We start from the raw sequence: 16,919 nt of genomic DNA on the forward strand, positions 1-16,919 counted from the left end.
AGTAAGGAGGGAAGTGAAGGAGTAAATGGTAGAATAGGGTAAGGACTCAGATAGGGTCAAATAGTATGAGTATATGAGTTTGGTAATGTAGTATATACTAGAGATTAGATATAGTACAAATGTAGTAGTATTCTAGTAACTAATGTAGAGTTTCTGGTGTAGTGACATGAAGTGGATTTAATACAAGACAAGGAAGCAATAAAAAGAAGAAAAAAAGATAGAAAAGGGATAAAGAGGAGAGAGTAGGAGTTCGTTGCGGCTGCGCAAGACCTTTGGGGTGCCAGGCTGGGCGTTTTCCCATGGGAAACTTCAACTAGAGTGTGGTGATCTCTACCACCACTACTCCTTCACTGAGTTGAACTGCATCACGATTTTGGTGTGCACTGGTCTAGCTCTCTGGCAGGCATGATGAATTCGCTGCCACTGCTGGCAGTATGGTGCTGACGCCAGGCCCCAGCACTGGCCTTGCCTCATGGCAGGCTCCGATCCCGGCCTCGCTGGCCTCAGCACTGGCCTAACCCCTCGGCAGGCTCCGATCTCGGCTTTGGAGGCCCCAGTAGCGTCTTTTCCTCACGGCAGGCTCCAATGCCAGCCATTGGCCCCGGCACCAGCCTAACCCCTCGTCAGGCTCCGATCCTGGCCTCAGAGACCCAGCACTGGCCTTGCCTCACAGCAGGCTCTGATCCCGGCCTCACTGAACCCAGCACCAGCCTAACCCCTCGGCAGGCTCCAATCCCAGCCTCGGAGGCCCCAGCACTGGCCTGGCCTCACGGCAGGCCCCTATGCCAGCCTCGCTGGCCCTGGCACCAGCCTAACCCCTCAGCAGGCTCCAATCCTGGCCTCGGAGGCCTCAGTAGTGGCCTTGCCTCACAGCAGGACTGATCCCGGCCTCACTGGCCCCAGCATCTGCCTAACACCTCGGTAGGCTCCGATCCCGGCCTCAGAGGCCCCAGTAGTGGCCTTGCCTCACATCAGGCTCCGATGTTGGCCATTGGCCCTGGCACCAGCCTAACCCCTCGGCAGGCTCCGATCCCAGCCTCGGAGGCCCCAGCACAGGCCTTGTCTCACGGCAGGCTCCAATCCCGGCCTCGCTGGCCCTGGCACCAGCCTAACCCCTCGGCAGGCTCTGATCCCAGCCTCGGAGGCCACAGCACCGGCCTTGCCTCACGGCGGGCTCCTATGCCGGCCTCGCTGGACCCTGCACAGGCCTAACCCCTCGGCAGGCTCCAATCCCGGCCTCGGAGGCCCCAGCACCGGCTTTGTCTCACGGAAGGCTCCAATGCCGGCTGCTGGCCCCGGCACCAGCCTAACCCCTTGGCAGGCTCCAATCCCGGCCTCGAAGGCCCCAGCACCAGCCTTGCCTCACAGCAGGTTTCGATCCCGGCCTCACTGGCCCAGCACTGGCCTAACCCCTCAACAGGCTCCAATCCCAGCCTCAGAGGCTCCAGCACCGGCCTTGCCTCACGGCAGGCTCCAATCCCAACTTTGCTGTGTCCGTCGCCAGCCTCACCCCTCGGCAGGCTCCAATCTGAGCACCCTCTTCGCCCAACCATTTGTCCCATGTTCTTGAAGGTGCGTGGTGGTAGCATTCTGCCTCTGGGGTTATTACTTCAAAGGTTCCAGGTGTAATGCATCAGATCTCTGTCTCCCCTGAGTACTGGCCACTGCCATTGCCACTGCCTCCACCATTTCAAATCTTTCCCAGGCTCTTTTCCCACTCTGAATGTTGTCCAGTGTTCCTAAGCATGTGTGACGGTAGCATTCGACATTTGGTGTAATTTCTCCAAAAAAATAAGGTTGGTAGCATCCGATTTCTGCTTCTCCTGAATACAAGTCTCCACCGCCATCACAGCGACCACTTTCAACACTGCTTTTCTCTTTGGTCTCCGCTAAACTCTCTCCTTACAGGTGATGTCCAAGATTCTTAACAATGTAGAGAAGAAGCAGTTCTCCTTCATGGGGAATTTTTCCAAAAGTTCCAGTTCATTTGGATAAGTTTTGTCTGCATCTCCAGTATCCTGGCATCCGCCACGGCCTTCTTGACCCCTCTCCAATATTTTTTTTTCTTTTTCTTTTTCTTTTCCTTTTTTTTTTTAATAAGAGAAGACAGTATGTGTGGTTTGAGGAGATTGTGGGATCAGGCACTCAGTAGCACTGTGACCCAGCCCGGTTTCCCCATGAATCCAGCGTGCTCTGCACTACTCTGCCTGGGGCCCAGAGTCCTGCGACGTGGGCCCCGGCTCTTCCAGGGATCTGGCGTGCCCCACCTGACCCCTGCCCGGGGCCCAGGGCCTTGCGACCAGGCCCTGGTTTCTCCAGGAGTCTGGCATGCTCCACGCGATCCCACCTGGGGCCCAGAGTCCTGCGACCCAGACCCCGGCTCTTCCAGGGTCCGGTGTGCCCTGCCTGACCCCCGCCCAGGACCCAGGGTCTTATGACTGGGCCTGTTTTCTCCAGGGGTCTGGCATGCTATGCGCGATCTGGCCCGGGGCCCAGACTCCTGCGACCCAGGCCCCGGCTGTCCGGGGGTCTAGTGTGCCCCTCCTGACCCCTGCCCTGGACCCAGGGTCTGACAACCGGGCCCAGTTTCTCCAGGGGTCTGGTGTGCTCTGCACAGTCTGGCTCAGGGCCCAGAGTCCTGCGACCCAGGCCCAGGCTGTTCTGGGGTCCGGCGTGCCCCGCCTAACCCCTGCCAGGGGCCCAGGGTCTTACAACTGGGCCTGGTTTCTCCAGGGGTCTGGCATGCTCCGTGCGGTCCAGCCCGGGGCCCAGAGTCTTGCGACCCGGGCCCCGGCTCTTCCAGGGTCCGGCCTTGTTTACCTTTTTGTCCCTGGAGTCTGGTGCTGTGAGGCAAGATGGTGCCAGTGCAAAGGCAAGCAGATTTCTTTTCTGATCGCTGGTTGTTCTTCTAGTCTTCTTTTTATCTGTCCCTTGTATTTATAGCTTTTATTCCTCTATTGATAGTATTTTCTGGCTATGTATGGCATTATTTTTGAAGGTATAGAGATCAAATGTCAGCAGGACTTGTAGACGCTGCTTTTCTCAGTCACCATCTTCCCTCAAAAGCCTATAATTTCTTAATAACACTGATTTCCTTCTTTCTTTTATTATTGTGAATCATTACCACCCAGTCTGTCTCCTTAATTGGGTTGTAAATATCATGAAAATGGAGATTATTTTATCCATCTTTATGTATGACTCCAAGTGCCTCATACAAAGCACTGGATAGAAAAAGCTTTCAGTCAAATACTTTATGGGATAAATAAATTATCTAGATAAATCAGCATAAAATATGTTCTCCAAATTAATTCTCTTTTAGATGCATCTTACAATATTTTAAAAACTCTAACAACAATAGTTGGGTGTGGTGGCACACACTTGTAATCCCAACATTTAGGAGGCTGAGACAGGAGGATGGTGGTTTATGGGCAACCTCAGCTACTTAGTGAGGCCCTTTGCAACTCAATGAAACCCTGTTTCAAAATAAAGTATATAAATAGAGCTGGGGTTGTAGCTCAGAGGTATAATGCCCCTGGGTTCCATCTCCAGTACCATAATAAATAAATAAATAAATAAATAAATAAATAAATAAATAAATAAATACATACATACATACATACACTAAGAACAGATTTTTAAACCCTAAAGCCACCCCTTCCCCATCTCTCCCTGTAACAGCTCCTTCTTCAACAGGCCCCGGGTTCACCCTCTGTCACAGTGGCCACGAGAAACTGGTGCCATCAAAGGTCATGTGTGGAGGGACTGCCAGGGCAGCTTGTATGTGGCTGGCTGTTCCTGGGGCCTGGGCAGAGTGGGAGGCAGGGGAGCTTCCGCGTGCTCTCCCTCACGTCCTTAAAACTTCCCCATTCTCTGACTCAGCACCAGCATCTCAATTCGTGGATGAATGCCCCAGTCCTAGACAGAGAGCCAATTCAACCCAGCGGGGTTTCTGGAGGGCTCCCAGGTGGGGGAGGCCCGGAAGAACATGGCAGGGAGGCAGTGAAGTTGGGGTGATGGCCAGATCACTCCAGCTGCAGCTCAGAGCACCTTCTTCCCACCCCCACTGCATATTCTGCTGGTGCCTCAACTGTGCCCTGTTCTATGGGGCAGACAGGAGACTTGAATGTACTGTGAGAGTTTAGCTGCTGGTGTTCTGTCCTCCCCACCTTGTCCCTATCACTTTCCCCATCTGAGTCTAAAGATGTAAGTGTGTTGCATATGTGTGTGTTGTGTGTGTAAGGATATACACTCCTGACCAAAAAAAAAAAAAAATTAAGCCTCCTCTAGAACACTTTACACAGTCCCTACCCCCTGCTTCTACAAACAGATACAAAGGGAATTGGCCCTTTTATGAGCACAAATAGCCCCCAAAATCAGGCCTGAACTTATTTTTTAAATATCACTGATGTGCTTATATCAAAACTTGACACCATTTGATAAATTGGCATATAATAAAATCTACATGTCAATTTGGTAATTTTTAATGATTTGGGTATAAATGACTTCCATGTCACAGAATGGCTCCATCTTCCCTAGAAAGTTCACTCATACCTTTTCTACTCAATCCCCTCCTTTCAACCACTATCTGAATGATGTTACTATAGATCAGATTTTCAATACATATATATGGTACTGGGGATTGAACCCAGGGACATTTTACCTCTGATCTATACCCCTAGCCCTCTTTATTATTTATGTATTTGTCATTAATTTTGAAACAAAGTCTCACTAAGAAGGTTTTCAGTTTAAGAACTTTAAAAATCAGAGGAGTTATCACCAGACTTCATGCCTCATCAGTTCAGAGATTGCCAACAGTACCTGGTTTTCCTGAAGTTCAGGGATCCTGGTCTCTTTTGCCTCCTTCCGGGAAGGATGCTCTGGAACTGCAACAGGTATTGTGTGACAGGACAGTGTTGTCAATGCACAGGACAGAAAAAGGGACACAGGACTTGGAGTGACAGGTCCAGAAGAGGGTCCTAGGTTAATCCTGGATGGCTGGGCTAAGGGCTGAATCTCTCCTAGCCTCCTTTGCTACACACTGGAGGGTGATATCCACCCCAGCAATGCTGGGTTAAAGCTTAGTTGGCAGCCAACTGAATCCTTTATAGAAAGATCCAGAACACTAATTAATACATCTAGTTAACAGATATTGAACTCTCCTGAAGAGCCAGGCGTCAGGCTACCAACTTACTTCAACCATTAAGTAAGGAGATTCTTATTTATGCTTATTCTACAAAGGAGAAATCTGTAGCTTAGAGCAGTTAAAAGACTTGTACTGAGTCAAAGACTTAGAATTTGATGGAGTTAAGGCTGGTGCGCCATACCATTTTTCCTCTCAGATGAAAATTGTTAATTGATAAAAATGCATAATTGTCTAGCTGACAGCAGATTCTAAACAATAATGCACCATGCAAATAATACTTATAACTACTTCAATCAACAGGTTTTGAGAGTCAAAGAACAGGATGACACAGGCCTCATCCCCTGAGCTTGATCTGTCCTAACACATTTTCCAATCAAGGTTGCTGCCTCTTCTTGGTTCCACAGGGTACTGAATTTCAATTACAGAGACAGAAAGTCTTTCTTCATGTCTGAGTTCATTGCCCACTATAGTACAGCCAATGTCAAACGTCACCACTGATCTTCAATAAACTATGATCTAGAATATACATGGGTGCTCATCAGCTGTCTGCCCTTGTGAGGCACCCAAAGGTGCTAAGGTCTAGAGGGTCTCCATGGTGCCCCTCCCTGTCCTAGCTTGTAAGTTCTGGGCATTGTCTGTGTATGACCTGCCTTATCTTCCACTCTTCCTTGTTTCTGCAGTGGCCTTGGGTCTGGCTCCTTTTTCCTCTGCCCACCATAGACTTGGCTCCTCTGGCATCTGTGCAAGACCTAAAGAAGAAATATGGAGAGATTGGAGGGTAGAGCGGCCTGTAACATTGGCTGGGAGAAATGTCTGGCCTTTGGGATGGGCCTGCTGCTTTGGGATGGGCTTGCACTTGACCTTGGTTAGTCACCTGCCTCCCAGGGTAAGGTCCTCTAAACTCAGAGGCTCAGATGATACCAAGAGGGAAAGGGCAAGGCAGAAGCTGAGGTTCAACCCAAGGGGTTATTTGAGCAACATAGTGGTGCTGAGCATGACTTTACCTCACCTAAGGGGATCAGAGCCAAGGGTCTGGCTTGCAGACTGCTGGTTCAGGCTTCTCGTGGATGCCTGCTCTGGTAAAGCATGACAGAGGTAGACAAACCAAAGGGACCATTCGTGGGTCTGTGGGGCTCTGATTCTGCACACAACAACAGGGGAAGTTCAGCTCCACTCCATGGCTCTCTGAGACTCTCTGTGTCTGCTGTGTGTCTGCATGTCCCACTGTGCAGATGTGTGTCTGTACATTATGCCTGTGTTCACATCCTGGAACATGTGTCCAGAATGTATTGAGTCCATTAAGTGGAAATAGAGTGCTTAGTCTCTTAGCACATCAGCACACAATGATTGTGTTGTAGAGTATGGATAGGTTGTCCACAGGGGCTTTAAAACCAGTCCTCACTGGGAATAAACATCTTAGCCTGGCTCAAGTCCCACACGGCCTGAGAATATGACTCTCCCAGACATAGTCACCTACTCTGGCTGGGCACAGTGACCTGGCTGTGTAACCTTGAGCTCCTCATTTCCCCTCTGTGCCTCGTTCTCTCAAATATCAAATGAGCTTCAACAGACAGCCATTTGCAAGCTGTGAAGCATGGCCTGCACACAGCAGGTGGTTCCTTCTGCTTCCTGGTTTTGGGTCTTTGTGTCTTTTTCCTGCTGTCCCTTAAAGGAGAGTTTCCTGACTTGGAAGAGGATCCCTGAGCAACCATGGCCCTCTGACCTGGCTGTCCCAAGGGGCTTCTGCAGCCTTAAGTACTGGGCCAAAGAGAGCTGCTCTTTCCCTCCCCTGGAGCTTGCATTCCAGCCAGCCCTGCTCCTCTGAACCCCTGGGTGCTGGGCTCAGCAGGCCTGGGTAGGGAGAAAATGGAAAAGAGGAGGAAAATGGAAAAGGGCTTGTCCTCCTCCTGTGGCCTTCTTCCAGAACTATGTAGTCTGTCCAGTATGTTCAGAAATCCCACTTACACAGAAGCCTGGTGTAGAGTCTACATGGAGCTGACTCCCTCCCTAGCCACAGGTACATGACCACAGCAGCAGGATCTGGGTTGTGCCATCTCAGCTCACTTGACACTGGCTGTCCCTGAGTCCCAGCAGCCCAGAGGTCTATTGGGGTGACAGCTCTGGGGCTGTACTCTGCAACTTAGCAAATAACTAAAGACACAGCAAGCACCAGGAATGGAAGGGCTTAGTCTTAGAGATGCATTTCTGCCCCACAGATAGGGGAGCTGGACACCCAGTTTGCACACAGGGAAAGGGCTAGTATGTTTAGAAATCAGAGCTGTGTTAAGTCAGTAGAGAGTAAAGCGTCCCAGTCGGCCAGAGAAGCCTGGGAGCAGTTCACCAGAGACAAGGCTTGAGCATCTGGAGGTAATCCTGAGTAAGGCACACAGGATCAGGGCAGTGATGCTGTGGACATAATCCATAACTTGGCTGTGATCTTTCTCCCTCCTTCAGAGATGGAGAGAGAACAGGCCCTGAAGCGGACTCCTCACGAGCATGTCAGTGCCCATGGCAGGTGAACTTGACCTCCGATATTGACAATACCCCTTTCCAGATGTGTAACCATGGGCACACCATTTCATGGATGTTTGGTTTCCTCACTTGTAAAGGAGAGATAACCCAAAGTTAATTTTTGTTTCATTGTTCTTTGGACTCATTTATACACAAGAAGGTATGACTCCATGAATATGAGGTTCTCAGGGTAGTCAAAATCACAGAGACAGAAAGTGGAGTGGTGGTTACCAGGCACTAGGTGTGAGAGGAAAATGCAGAGTACTACTTAATGTGTGGAGAGTTTCAGTTTCACAAAATGAAAAGTTGCAGAGGTGAGTATTGGTAACAGCTGTATAACAACATAATCTAAATATATTATAAATATATTTAATGCACTAAAATGTACACTTAAAATGATTAAGATGAGCCGGGTGTGGTGGCGCATGCTTGTAATCCCAGTGCTTGGGAGGCGGAGACAGGAGGATCATGCAGGTTCGAAGCCAGCCGTGATGGCTTAAGAGACCCTGTTTCCAAATAAAAATATAAAAATAGGTCTTGGAGTGTAGCCCAGATGTAGAAGGGCTTCCAGGAACCCCAGTACCACCAAAAAAAAAATGATTAAGATGACAAATCTTGTTTTGTATGATAAATATACTTTATATAAAATATATTTTATGATGAAATGTATTTTATGATAAAAAGGGGGTAAATATACTTTTTTCCATGATTTTTCCCTGTGTTGTCAAGGAAGCAAGAGTTGGTCTTTGGAATCTTCAGGCCTCTTTGAGGACACCAGGCTAGCCTTGGTTATGAGATTGGCTCTGGGGAGATAAGATTGGGTCTTGGAACCATACAACTGTGAATGAACTGCATGGGCCACCAGCAAGGGCTGGAGGAATCAGGGGGAGATTGCTATAGGAGCTAGCACTTAATTTGAATTAATTTTTGTGTGTGGGTACTGGGTATTGAACCTAAGGATCTTGATAAGTTGCTGAAAGCCTCACTAAACTAGTGAGGCTGATTTCAAGCCTGTGATCCTTCTGTCTCAGCCTCCCAAGTACTGGGATTACAGTCATGCATTACCACATCTGGCTAATATTTTTGACTATGTGAAAATATAGAAACCATATATGTGAAAATAAAGAAAATATAAAAACCACCTTTCATTTGGATGATTTTTCTGCCTATCCTTTGAAACACTTTTCAACATTAGTATGTCACTATCTATTGCTGTCTAACAAGTGATTCCAAAAAGTAGTGGCTTAAAACAGCAGGCATGTATTAGCTCGTAATTCTTGAAGTTTGGGAATTTTGGAATGGGTTAGCTGAATGGTGCTAACTCAGAATCTCTCCTGAGGCTATAGTAAAGATATCACAGAGAGCTGGGCATGGTGCTGCATACCTGTTATCTCATTACTTGAGAGGATGACACAGGAGGATTGCAGGTTTAAAGCCAGTCTCAGCAACGTAGTGAGCCTCTTGGTAATTAAGACTGTTTCAAAATAAATAATAAAAAGGGCTGGGGGTATAGCTCAGAGACAGAGTGCTCTTGGATTCAATCTCAGTACAATAAAGAAAGAGTAGGAGTAGGAGGAAGAGGAAGAAGAAGAGGAGGAGGAGGAGATCATAGGGGCTGTCCTATAATCTAAAGGCTCACCTAGGCTGTAGGGTACACTTTGAAGTTCTCTCTCATGACCACTGGCAGGAAGATGGATTCCTCACTGGCTGTTAGCCAGAGGCTATAGTTCCTTGCCATATGGGCTAACTGTCCTTATAACATAGTAGTTGACTTCCCTCAAAGTGGGGGCCCCAAAAAGAGACCAAGGAAGAGGCTACCCTGCCATCTATGACCTAATCTCTGTTGTCACACACTAGCAGTACCAGTCTTTCCTATTCATCAGAAGCCATCACTAAGCACAGTCCACACTCAAGAGGAAGGGAGATACTTCACCCATGGAAGGGTAGAGTAAAACAACATTTGTGAGCATATTTTAGAACAGTAAGTATGGATATTTTTCATTTAAACAGAAACATCAAATATAAAAAAGCTTAGAAAATAACATAATAATGAACTTTCAGTTATGAAAAAAGCAATACTTTATTACAATCAGCTTTACAGTGGTATAACTGACATAATAAAGTATGCAACTTGATGCATTTTGAGGTATGTTAATACCCATGGACTCATCATCCAATTTAAAAAAGGGGCACATTTATTATCACCAAAAGCATCTTTGTGCCCCTGTGTAATCTATTCCTGACCACCCACCTGAATTCACCCTGATCCCCAGGCAGCCACTGATAGGCTTTCTGTCATTATAAAATAATTTACAAATTAAATTGTTGTGAAAGTGTTGTGAGCATATTTTAAAACGGTAAGTATGGATATTTTTAATATATTTAATATTACTTAACATAAAGTATATATTCTTTTTGTTGGATTCTTTCCCTCTCCTTAATTATTTAGAGATTCGTTTATATTGTATTCATTTTTTTTATTGCAGTACTAGGGATAGAAACCAGGGGCATCTACCTCCAAGCTAAGGCCCTAGCCCTCTTTTTTATTCTTTATTTTGAAACAGGGTCTCACTGAGTTGCAAAGGGCCTCACTAAGTAGATGAGGCTGTCTGCAAACCTCGATCCTCCTGTCTTAGCCTCCCAGATGCTGGGATTACAAGCATGCACCACCACGCCGGGCTCATTTTTAAAAAATTATTTCTAAGTAGCATCTTATTATAGGTATATAATTATTTGTTCCTACACTCACCTATGGCTAGACATGTGCACTGATTCCATGTTTGGTTGTTACAAAGAAAGCTGCTATGAACATTTGTGAATAATCTTTGTGTGGAAACATGATTTCATTTCTCTTGGGCAAATATCTAGCAGTGGGGTGACTGGTTTACATGGTAAGGTATATTTAACCTTCTAGGATATTTCCAATCTATTTTGCAAAACATTTTACTATTTTATATTCCTACCAACACTGTATGACATCTAGGTGTTCCCCCTCCTTATTAACACTTGGTACAATAAGTTTTTGTCATTTTAGACATGCTAAAATTTGTAAGAGTATTTTATTGGGGTTTTAACTTGTTTTCAACTAAAAACTAATTAATTTGACTTCTTTTTATGTGTTTGTTTGCCATCCATATACTGACTTTGATAGTGTTTGTTGACCTTTTTGCCCATTTTTAGTCAGGATGTGTGTTTACTTCTTTAGTGATTTTTTTTCTTGGAATGTTGCCCAGAATTATTTTTAAAGCACTTTATTAAAGTATGATTGAAATACAAAAAAAAAACTGTATACAAATGTATACAAACTGATGCATTTTGAGATAAATAGATGCTCATGAAACTGTCACCACAGTCTATGGTATAAATATATCTATCTCCTCCCAAAGTTTCCTACTATGTTCTCCACTTATTATTATCATAATTTTATAAAGTTTTGAGAATTCTTCATAGATCAAGAATGAAAGTTTCTCAGAAATATGATTTGTAAAAAACTGACTTGTCTTTTTATACTCTGAAATGTTTGTTGTTTTGTTACAGTGCTAGAAATAGAAGCCAGGGCCTTGAGCATACTAGGTTTCATGAGTGAGCTATCCCATTTTTATAAACATTTGTGTCTATGAAAGACTTTACTGAGTGTCAATTCAACACAGTCAAGTTATAGAGCCCCCCCAATGTCAGGTGTACATTGCAGATGGATGGATTAAAAATGTGGTAGATATACAGACTGGGGTTTTACTCAGCCATAAAGAAGAATAAAATTATGGTTTTTTTGCAGGGAAATGGGTGAAACTGGAGAACATTATACAAAATGGGATCAGCCAGACTCAGAAAATCAAGGGCCACATGTTTTTTCTCATATGTGGAAGCTAGAGATAAAAAAGGAAAGAAAAAGGGCCTCATGAAAATTAGGAGAGAGACCAGTAGAGTGGTGAAGGGGGGTGGAGGGATGGAGTCAGACCAAGTAATGTTATGTGCATATAGGAATGTATCACTGTGAATCTCACTATCATGTATAATTGCATTATACCAATATTTTTATTTTTATTTTTTTTTCATATTTATTTTTAATTGGTGCACTGTATTCATACATCATAGTGGGATACATACTTTTGTAGACATACATGCACACATTGCCCAGTCAGCCCCCACCCGATCCCCACCCCGTTTTCTCCCTATCCCCCCCTCCTATGCTTGGCTTAGTAGTTGACATCTAGTATTATAGCAATTTATCCAAAATTAAAAATGATAATCTCACATAACAGTTTCATTTGTCTGATACCAAGCTTTTGATGACTTAAAGATAACATTTCAATATTTCTTTTTGCTTTCTTTCTTACCAGAGAATATTTTTTTTCTATTTTTTAGGTGAAACTATCATATATTTATATAATTATTTTTCAGAAAAAAAAATCTATCCTAATATGGAATATGGATTCTAGGTACCCACAACGATCTTGAAAAAGAACAAAGCTAGAAGATATATATTTTCTGATTTCAAACCATATAAAGCTACAATAATTGAAACAGTGTAGTACTATTCTAAAGGCAGATATATAAACCATTGGAGTTAAATAAAAGCCTAGACCTAAATTCTTCCCTATATTGTCAAGTTATTTTTGACAAGGTTTCCATGGACATTTGGTGGCAGAAATAATAATCTTTTAACTAAATATTGTTGAAAAATAATAATTACATGGAAAAGAATAAAATTGGACCCTTACCTAATCCCATATACAAATATTAACTCAAAATAGATAAAAGACCTAAATATAAATCTTAAGACTATAAACTTTTAGGAGAAAATCTGGGTCATAAAACCTCACAACATTGAAATTGGCAGTGATTTCTTGGTTATGATTTCAATGGCACAGGCAACAGAAGAGTATACAAACTCCCTAAAAAATAAAAAAGATATTGTATATCCAAAGACAATGTAAACAGAGTTAACAGTTACTAATAGAATGGGATAAAATATTTCCAAATGCTATATCTGAAGGTATATTAATATTCCAACTAGAAATCCTAAAAATTAACAATAATAAAGGCAAACAATACCCTTTACAGATAGGTAACAGACTAACATAAATAATGAATCTCCACAGATAACCAATCTTAGTTGTCTGTTGGATGGAAAATCTTGTTTCTCTAGTTCTGATGTGTATTACCTATTTCTTCTTTGTAGTTAATCTCTTTGAGTATTTTCTCTAGTGCTGGTTTTGAAGACATAAATTCCTTCAGTTTCTGTTTGTCATGGAAGCTTCTTATTTCTCCATCTAATTTGATAGAAAGTTTTGCTGGGTAGGAAATTTTTGGCTGGAAGTTGTTTTCTTTCAAAATTGGGAATATGTTACTCCAAGCCCTTCTGGCTCTCATAACTTGGTTTGGGAAGTCTGGAGTGATTCTAATTGGTTTGCCTCTGAATGTCACTTGGCCCTTTGCTTTTGTTGCCTTTAAGATTCTCTGCTTGGCTTCCACATTGGTCATTTTGACAATTATGTGGCATGGGGATCCTCTTCTCCGATCCTGTCTAAAGGGAGTTCTATAAGTTTCCTGGACCTGTGTATCGACCTCTTGCTCTATGTCTGGAAAATTTTCTGCTATTACTTCCTTGAAGAGATTGTTGATCCCTTTGGTTTCACTTTCTTTTCCCTCCTCTATTCCAATTATTCTTAGGTTAGCTCTCTTAAAATGGGCCCATATTACTTCAATATCAGATTCCTGCTGTCGGATATTTTTTCCTAGATTAGAAACTATGCGTTCATTTTTGGAATGATCATCTTCTAAGAGCGAGATTCTGTTCTCCATGTGTTCTAATCAGTTGTTTGTGCTTTGAATCGAGGCCTTTACTTCATTAATTGCATCCTTTATCTCTTTTTGGCTCTCTCTGAGTTCTTTTCGAAGCACCTCTATTATTTCTACAGTTATTTTCCTGATTTGGTCTTCTAGAAATCTCTGATTTTCAGTTTTATCGGGTTCTGATGTTGTGGGGTTGTGAGCATTCATTGCTCCAGTATTATTCCTCTTTCCCATTATTTCGGAAGTTTGTGCCTTCTCTGGGTTCTTCCCTTGGGTCACTATGACTTCACTTAAGGTGTTCTGGATCTCAAGTCAGTAGTATCTCAGACCCCACTACTCCTTTACTGGGTTGTATCACAGAGTCTCAGACCCAGAGAGTCGATAGAGGCTGCTTTAGACTGTGTGGGGTGCCAGGTTGCACGTTCTCCTATGGTGTGATATCACTGCCACCGCCCCTCTCCCACTGGGTCAAGTCCCAGTGAGTACAGTACTGGGATTTCTCCTCTGTGGCCCGCAATTTGACTCACTGTTCTTGAGTACGCAGATGTAACTGTAGTGAATTCGGTGCTGCTGCCGCTGGTGGCAATATGGCGCCGCTGCTACGCCCTCGGCTGTTGGGCTGGCGTTTTTTTTTTTTTCTTGGTTTTGATTTCCACTCTGAATCCCTGCAGCGTGTGCTGAGCTCAGACACTGGGAGCTTTAGATGTCCTCTGCGCCGAGAAATCCCGCCTGGCTGTTCCGCAGCGGCTCCCCTCGGCTTGCTGTGGCCGTCAGTGAATTCGCCGGTGCCTCCGGCAGTATGGCGCTGCTGCCGCGTCCTCGGGCGTGAGGATCTCCTCTGTGGCTCTGTTCTCAGTCCGCTTTCTCTCTGGAGCCTGGTGATTTTTTTTGTTTCTCTGGTGATGTTGTTTTCTGGCTTTGAAAGGCGCTGATTTTGTGGTAATGGATATTTGTTGTTAGCGGGGCTCTTAAGCCCTGCTTTTCTCGGTCGTCATCTTCCCGGAACTAAACCCAATATTTTTTAAAAAACTGAACCAACATATAATGCCAAGATAAAAAAAATTACCTCCAAGCACCTTGATAAACTTTATAGGCTTTTAGAATATTTTTTTACAGTCTTAAATTTCACTGTACTGATGCAATTTTAATTTTTTCTCTCTTCTTTAACACTATAGATGTTTTCTTTTTCTTTTTTCTTTTTCTTTTTTTTTTAATTTGGTGGTAATGGGGTTCTTGGAAGCCCTTCTACTTCCGGGATACACTCCCAGACCTATTTTTTATATTTTTTTATTTGGAAACAGGGTCTCTTAAGCCAGCGAGGCTGGCTTCGGACCTGCGTGATCTTTCTGTCTCTGCCTCTCTTTCTTTTTTTTTTTTTTTTTTTTTTTTTTGCAACCGGAGATCGAACCCAGAGAGCCACACCTGCAAATGTAGCCACTGAGCTACATCCCGGCCCTGTCTCTATGATTTTAAAAGGTTTTTTCCTCTTATTTTATTTCTTTCTTTTTGTGATAACTCCAATTATTCAGAAATTAGTATTTCCACTTATAAAATCCACATATCCAGCTCTCCTAGTGTGTGTTCTATTTCCTTCCTTTCTCTGTTTGAAAGGTCTTCTCAGTTCATCTCCTGATTTGTGAATTTATTTCTCAGTTGTAACCATCGTGCTATTCATCTATTATGCTCTTTAAATACTATGCTCTTTAAATATTCTACTTGGTTTCTTATTTATGAACTTCTCAAGTGGCTGCTCATTTTGGTTGGGGACTCCTTTTCTCCTGGGTTGATGACTTCTTTGTCAGGCATTAACAATGAAGGGCCAAACCCTAGTCCCTGAAGGTCCCCAAAGACTCACGGAATAAAAGTGAATACCCTTTGGGGTTGAGTGAGCCTCAGGCACCTGAAAACCATAGTTCCCACCTAGGGCCAGTCTACCTATTAGTTGCAGCACATACAGTGCCTAGAGCCCTCAATATTTATTTATTTTATTTACCTTCTTATTTGTTTAGAAACAGGATCTTGCTATGTTGTCTAGTCTTTTCTAAAACATCTAGATGCTCCTTCCACCTCCACCTTCTGAGTGCTGGCTAGAAGCTCCTGATACCACACTTGGCCTTGTATGCATCTATGTATGTATGTATGTATGTATGTATGTATGTATAAATGCTTGCATGAAAGGGATGAACCTAGGGCCTCATGTGTAATAGCAAGCACTCTAACACTAACTAAGCTACCAAGCTACCTCCCATCTTTTTTTTTCTTCTCCCTTTTAATTTTTCTCTAATTGATAACTAATTATTCAGAAATTAACATTTTCCACTTATACAATTCATGTATCCTGACTTTCCTTGCATGTGTTCTATTTCCTTCCTTTCTCTGAAAGTTCTTCTCAATTTCATTTTCTGGTTTGTGAATTAATTTATCAGTCATAACCACGTGCTATGTGTTCATCTGTTTTGTCCTTTAATTTAAATAGTTTATGTAGCTGGACATGGTGGTACACACCTGTAATCCCAGTATTTGAGAGGTTCACACAGGAAGATCACAGGTTCATGACCAGCCTCAGCTACTTAGTGAGGACCTCTGCAACTTAGTAAGACCATGTTTCAAAATAAAGAATAAAAACAGGACTGAGGATGTAGCTCAGAAGTAGAATGTCCCTGGATTCAATCCCCTGGATCACAAAAAATAAAAATAAATAAATAGTATAAGTACATAACTATTTTTTCTGCTTGGTTCCTCATTATATTTTAAAATACAGTCAGATATTTCATTATATTTTTAAATATCCACAAAATGTTTTATTTCTAGTTTATTTTACTATCAGACAAAGAAAATGAATATAATAATAATGAACATATAATAATGAATCCAGTTTAGATTAGAGTAAAAATCTCCAGCCCCTTTGGGAACTGGCTCCTGCCCTATCATTCTAGCCTCCTGCCCTTTCACTTCAGCCTTGGGTGTTTCCTGAGATAATGGTTCCTCTTGTTTGTTTTCAACATTTAACGTAGTGTAGGCATTTTGGCATGTACATATATGAAATGGACATAATTAAATAGGTACAGTCACCCTTATTTCCTAGATGTAATTCAGAGAAGCAAAGCCATTTACCCAAGGTCACACCTCTAGTGCCAACTAGTGTCTGGGTTAACATCAGGCAGCCTGATTTCAGAGCCTGCTCCCCTGCACAGGGCAAGGCAGAGTCACTTTTGTTGGCACATCCGGAGAGATAAGCTTCAGCTGCAAGAGATTACACACTCCAGTGCAGTTGGCTTGTTCATCTCATCCACTTATCTGCTATCTTCCTCACTAGTGGAAGTCCTGTGAGCATAGTCTTATTAAATTAGGCATGAGAAGACTTTTACCTAGTAGCCAGGTGTGGTAGTGCTCACTTGGAATGTCAGCATTTGGGAGGCTGTGACAGGAGGAGCACAGGCTCGTGGCCAGCCCCAGCTACTTGGTGAGG

At 43.5% G+C, this 16,919-nt stretch overlaps 1 protein-coding gene across 1 annotated transcript in view; it reads left to right on the forward strand.

The window, feature by feature from the left end:
* Positions 1–7,599: 7,599 nt before the first annotated feature.
* Positions 7,600–16,919, forward strand: part of LOC308273958 (cytosolic purine 5'-nucleotidase-like) — a gene marked incomplete at both ends in the record, with an annotated part of 29,237 nt that continues 19,917 nt past the window's right edge. The window contains 1 exon segment of the mRNA XM_080711360.1: positions 7,600–7,641. Coding sequence (XP_080567486.1) covers positions 7,600–7,641 — 42 coding nt within the window.

The sequence above is a fragment of the Muscardinus avellanarius genome, assembly GCF_963383645.1.
Source record: "Muscardinus avellanarius genome assembly, chromosome: 15".
In the NCBI taxonomy this organism is placed as follows: domain Eukaryota; kingdom Metazoa; phylum Chordata; class Mammalia; order Rodentia; family Gliridae; genus Muscardinus; species Muscardinus avellanarius.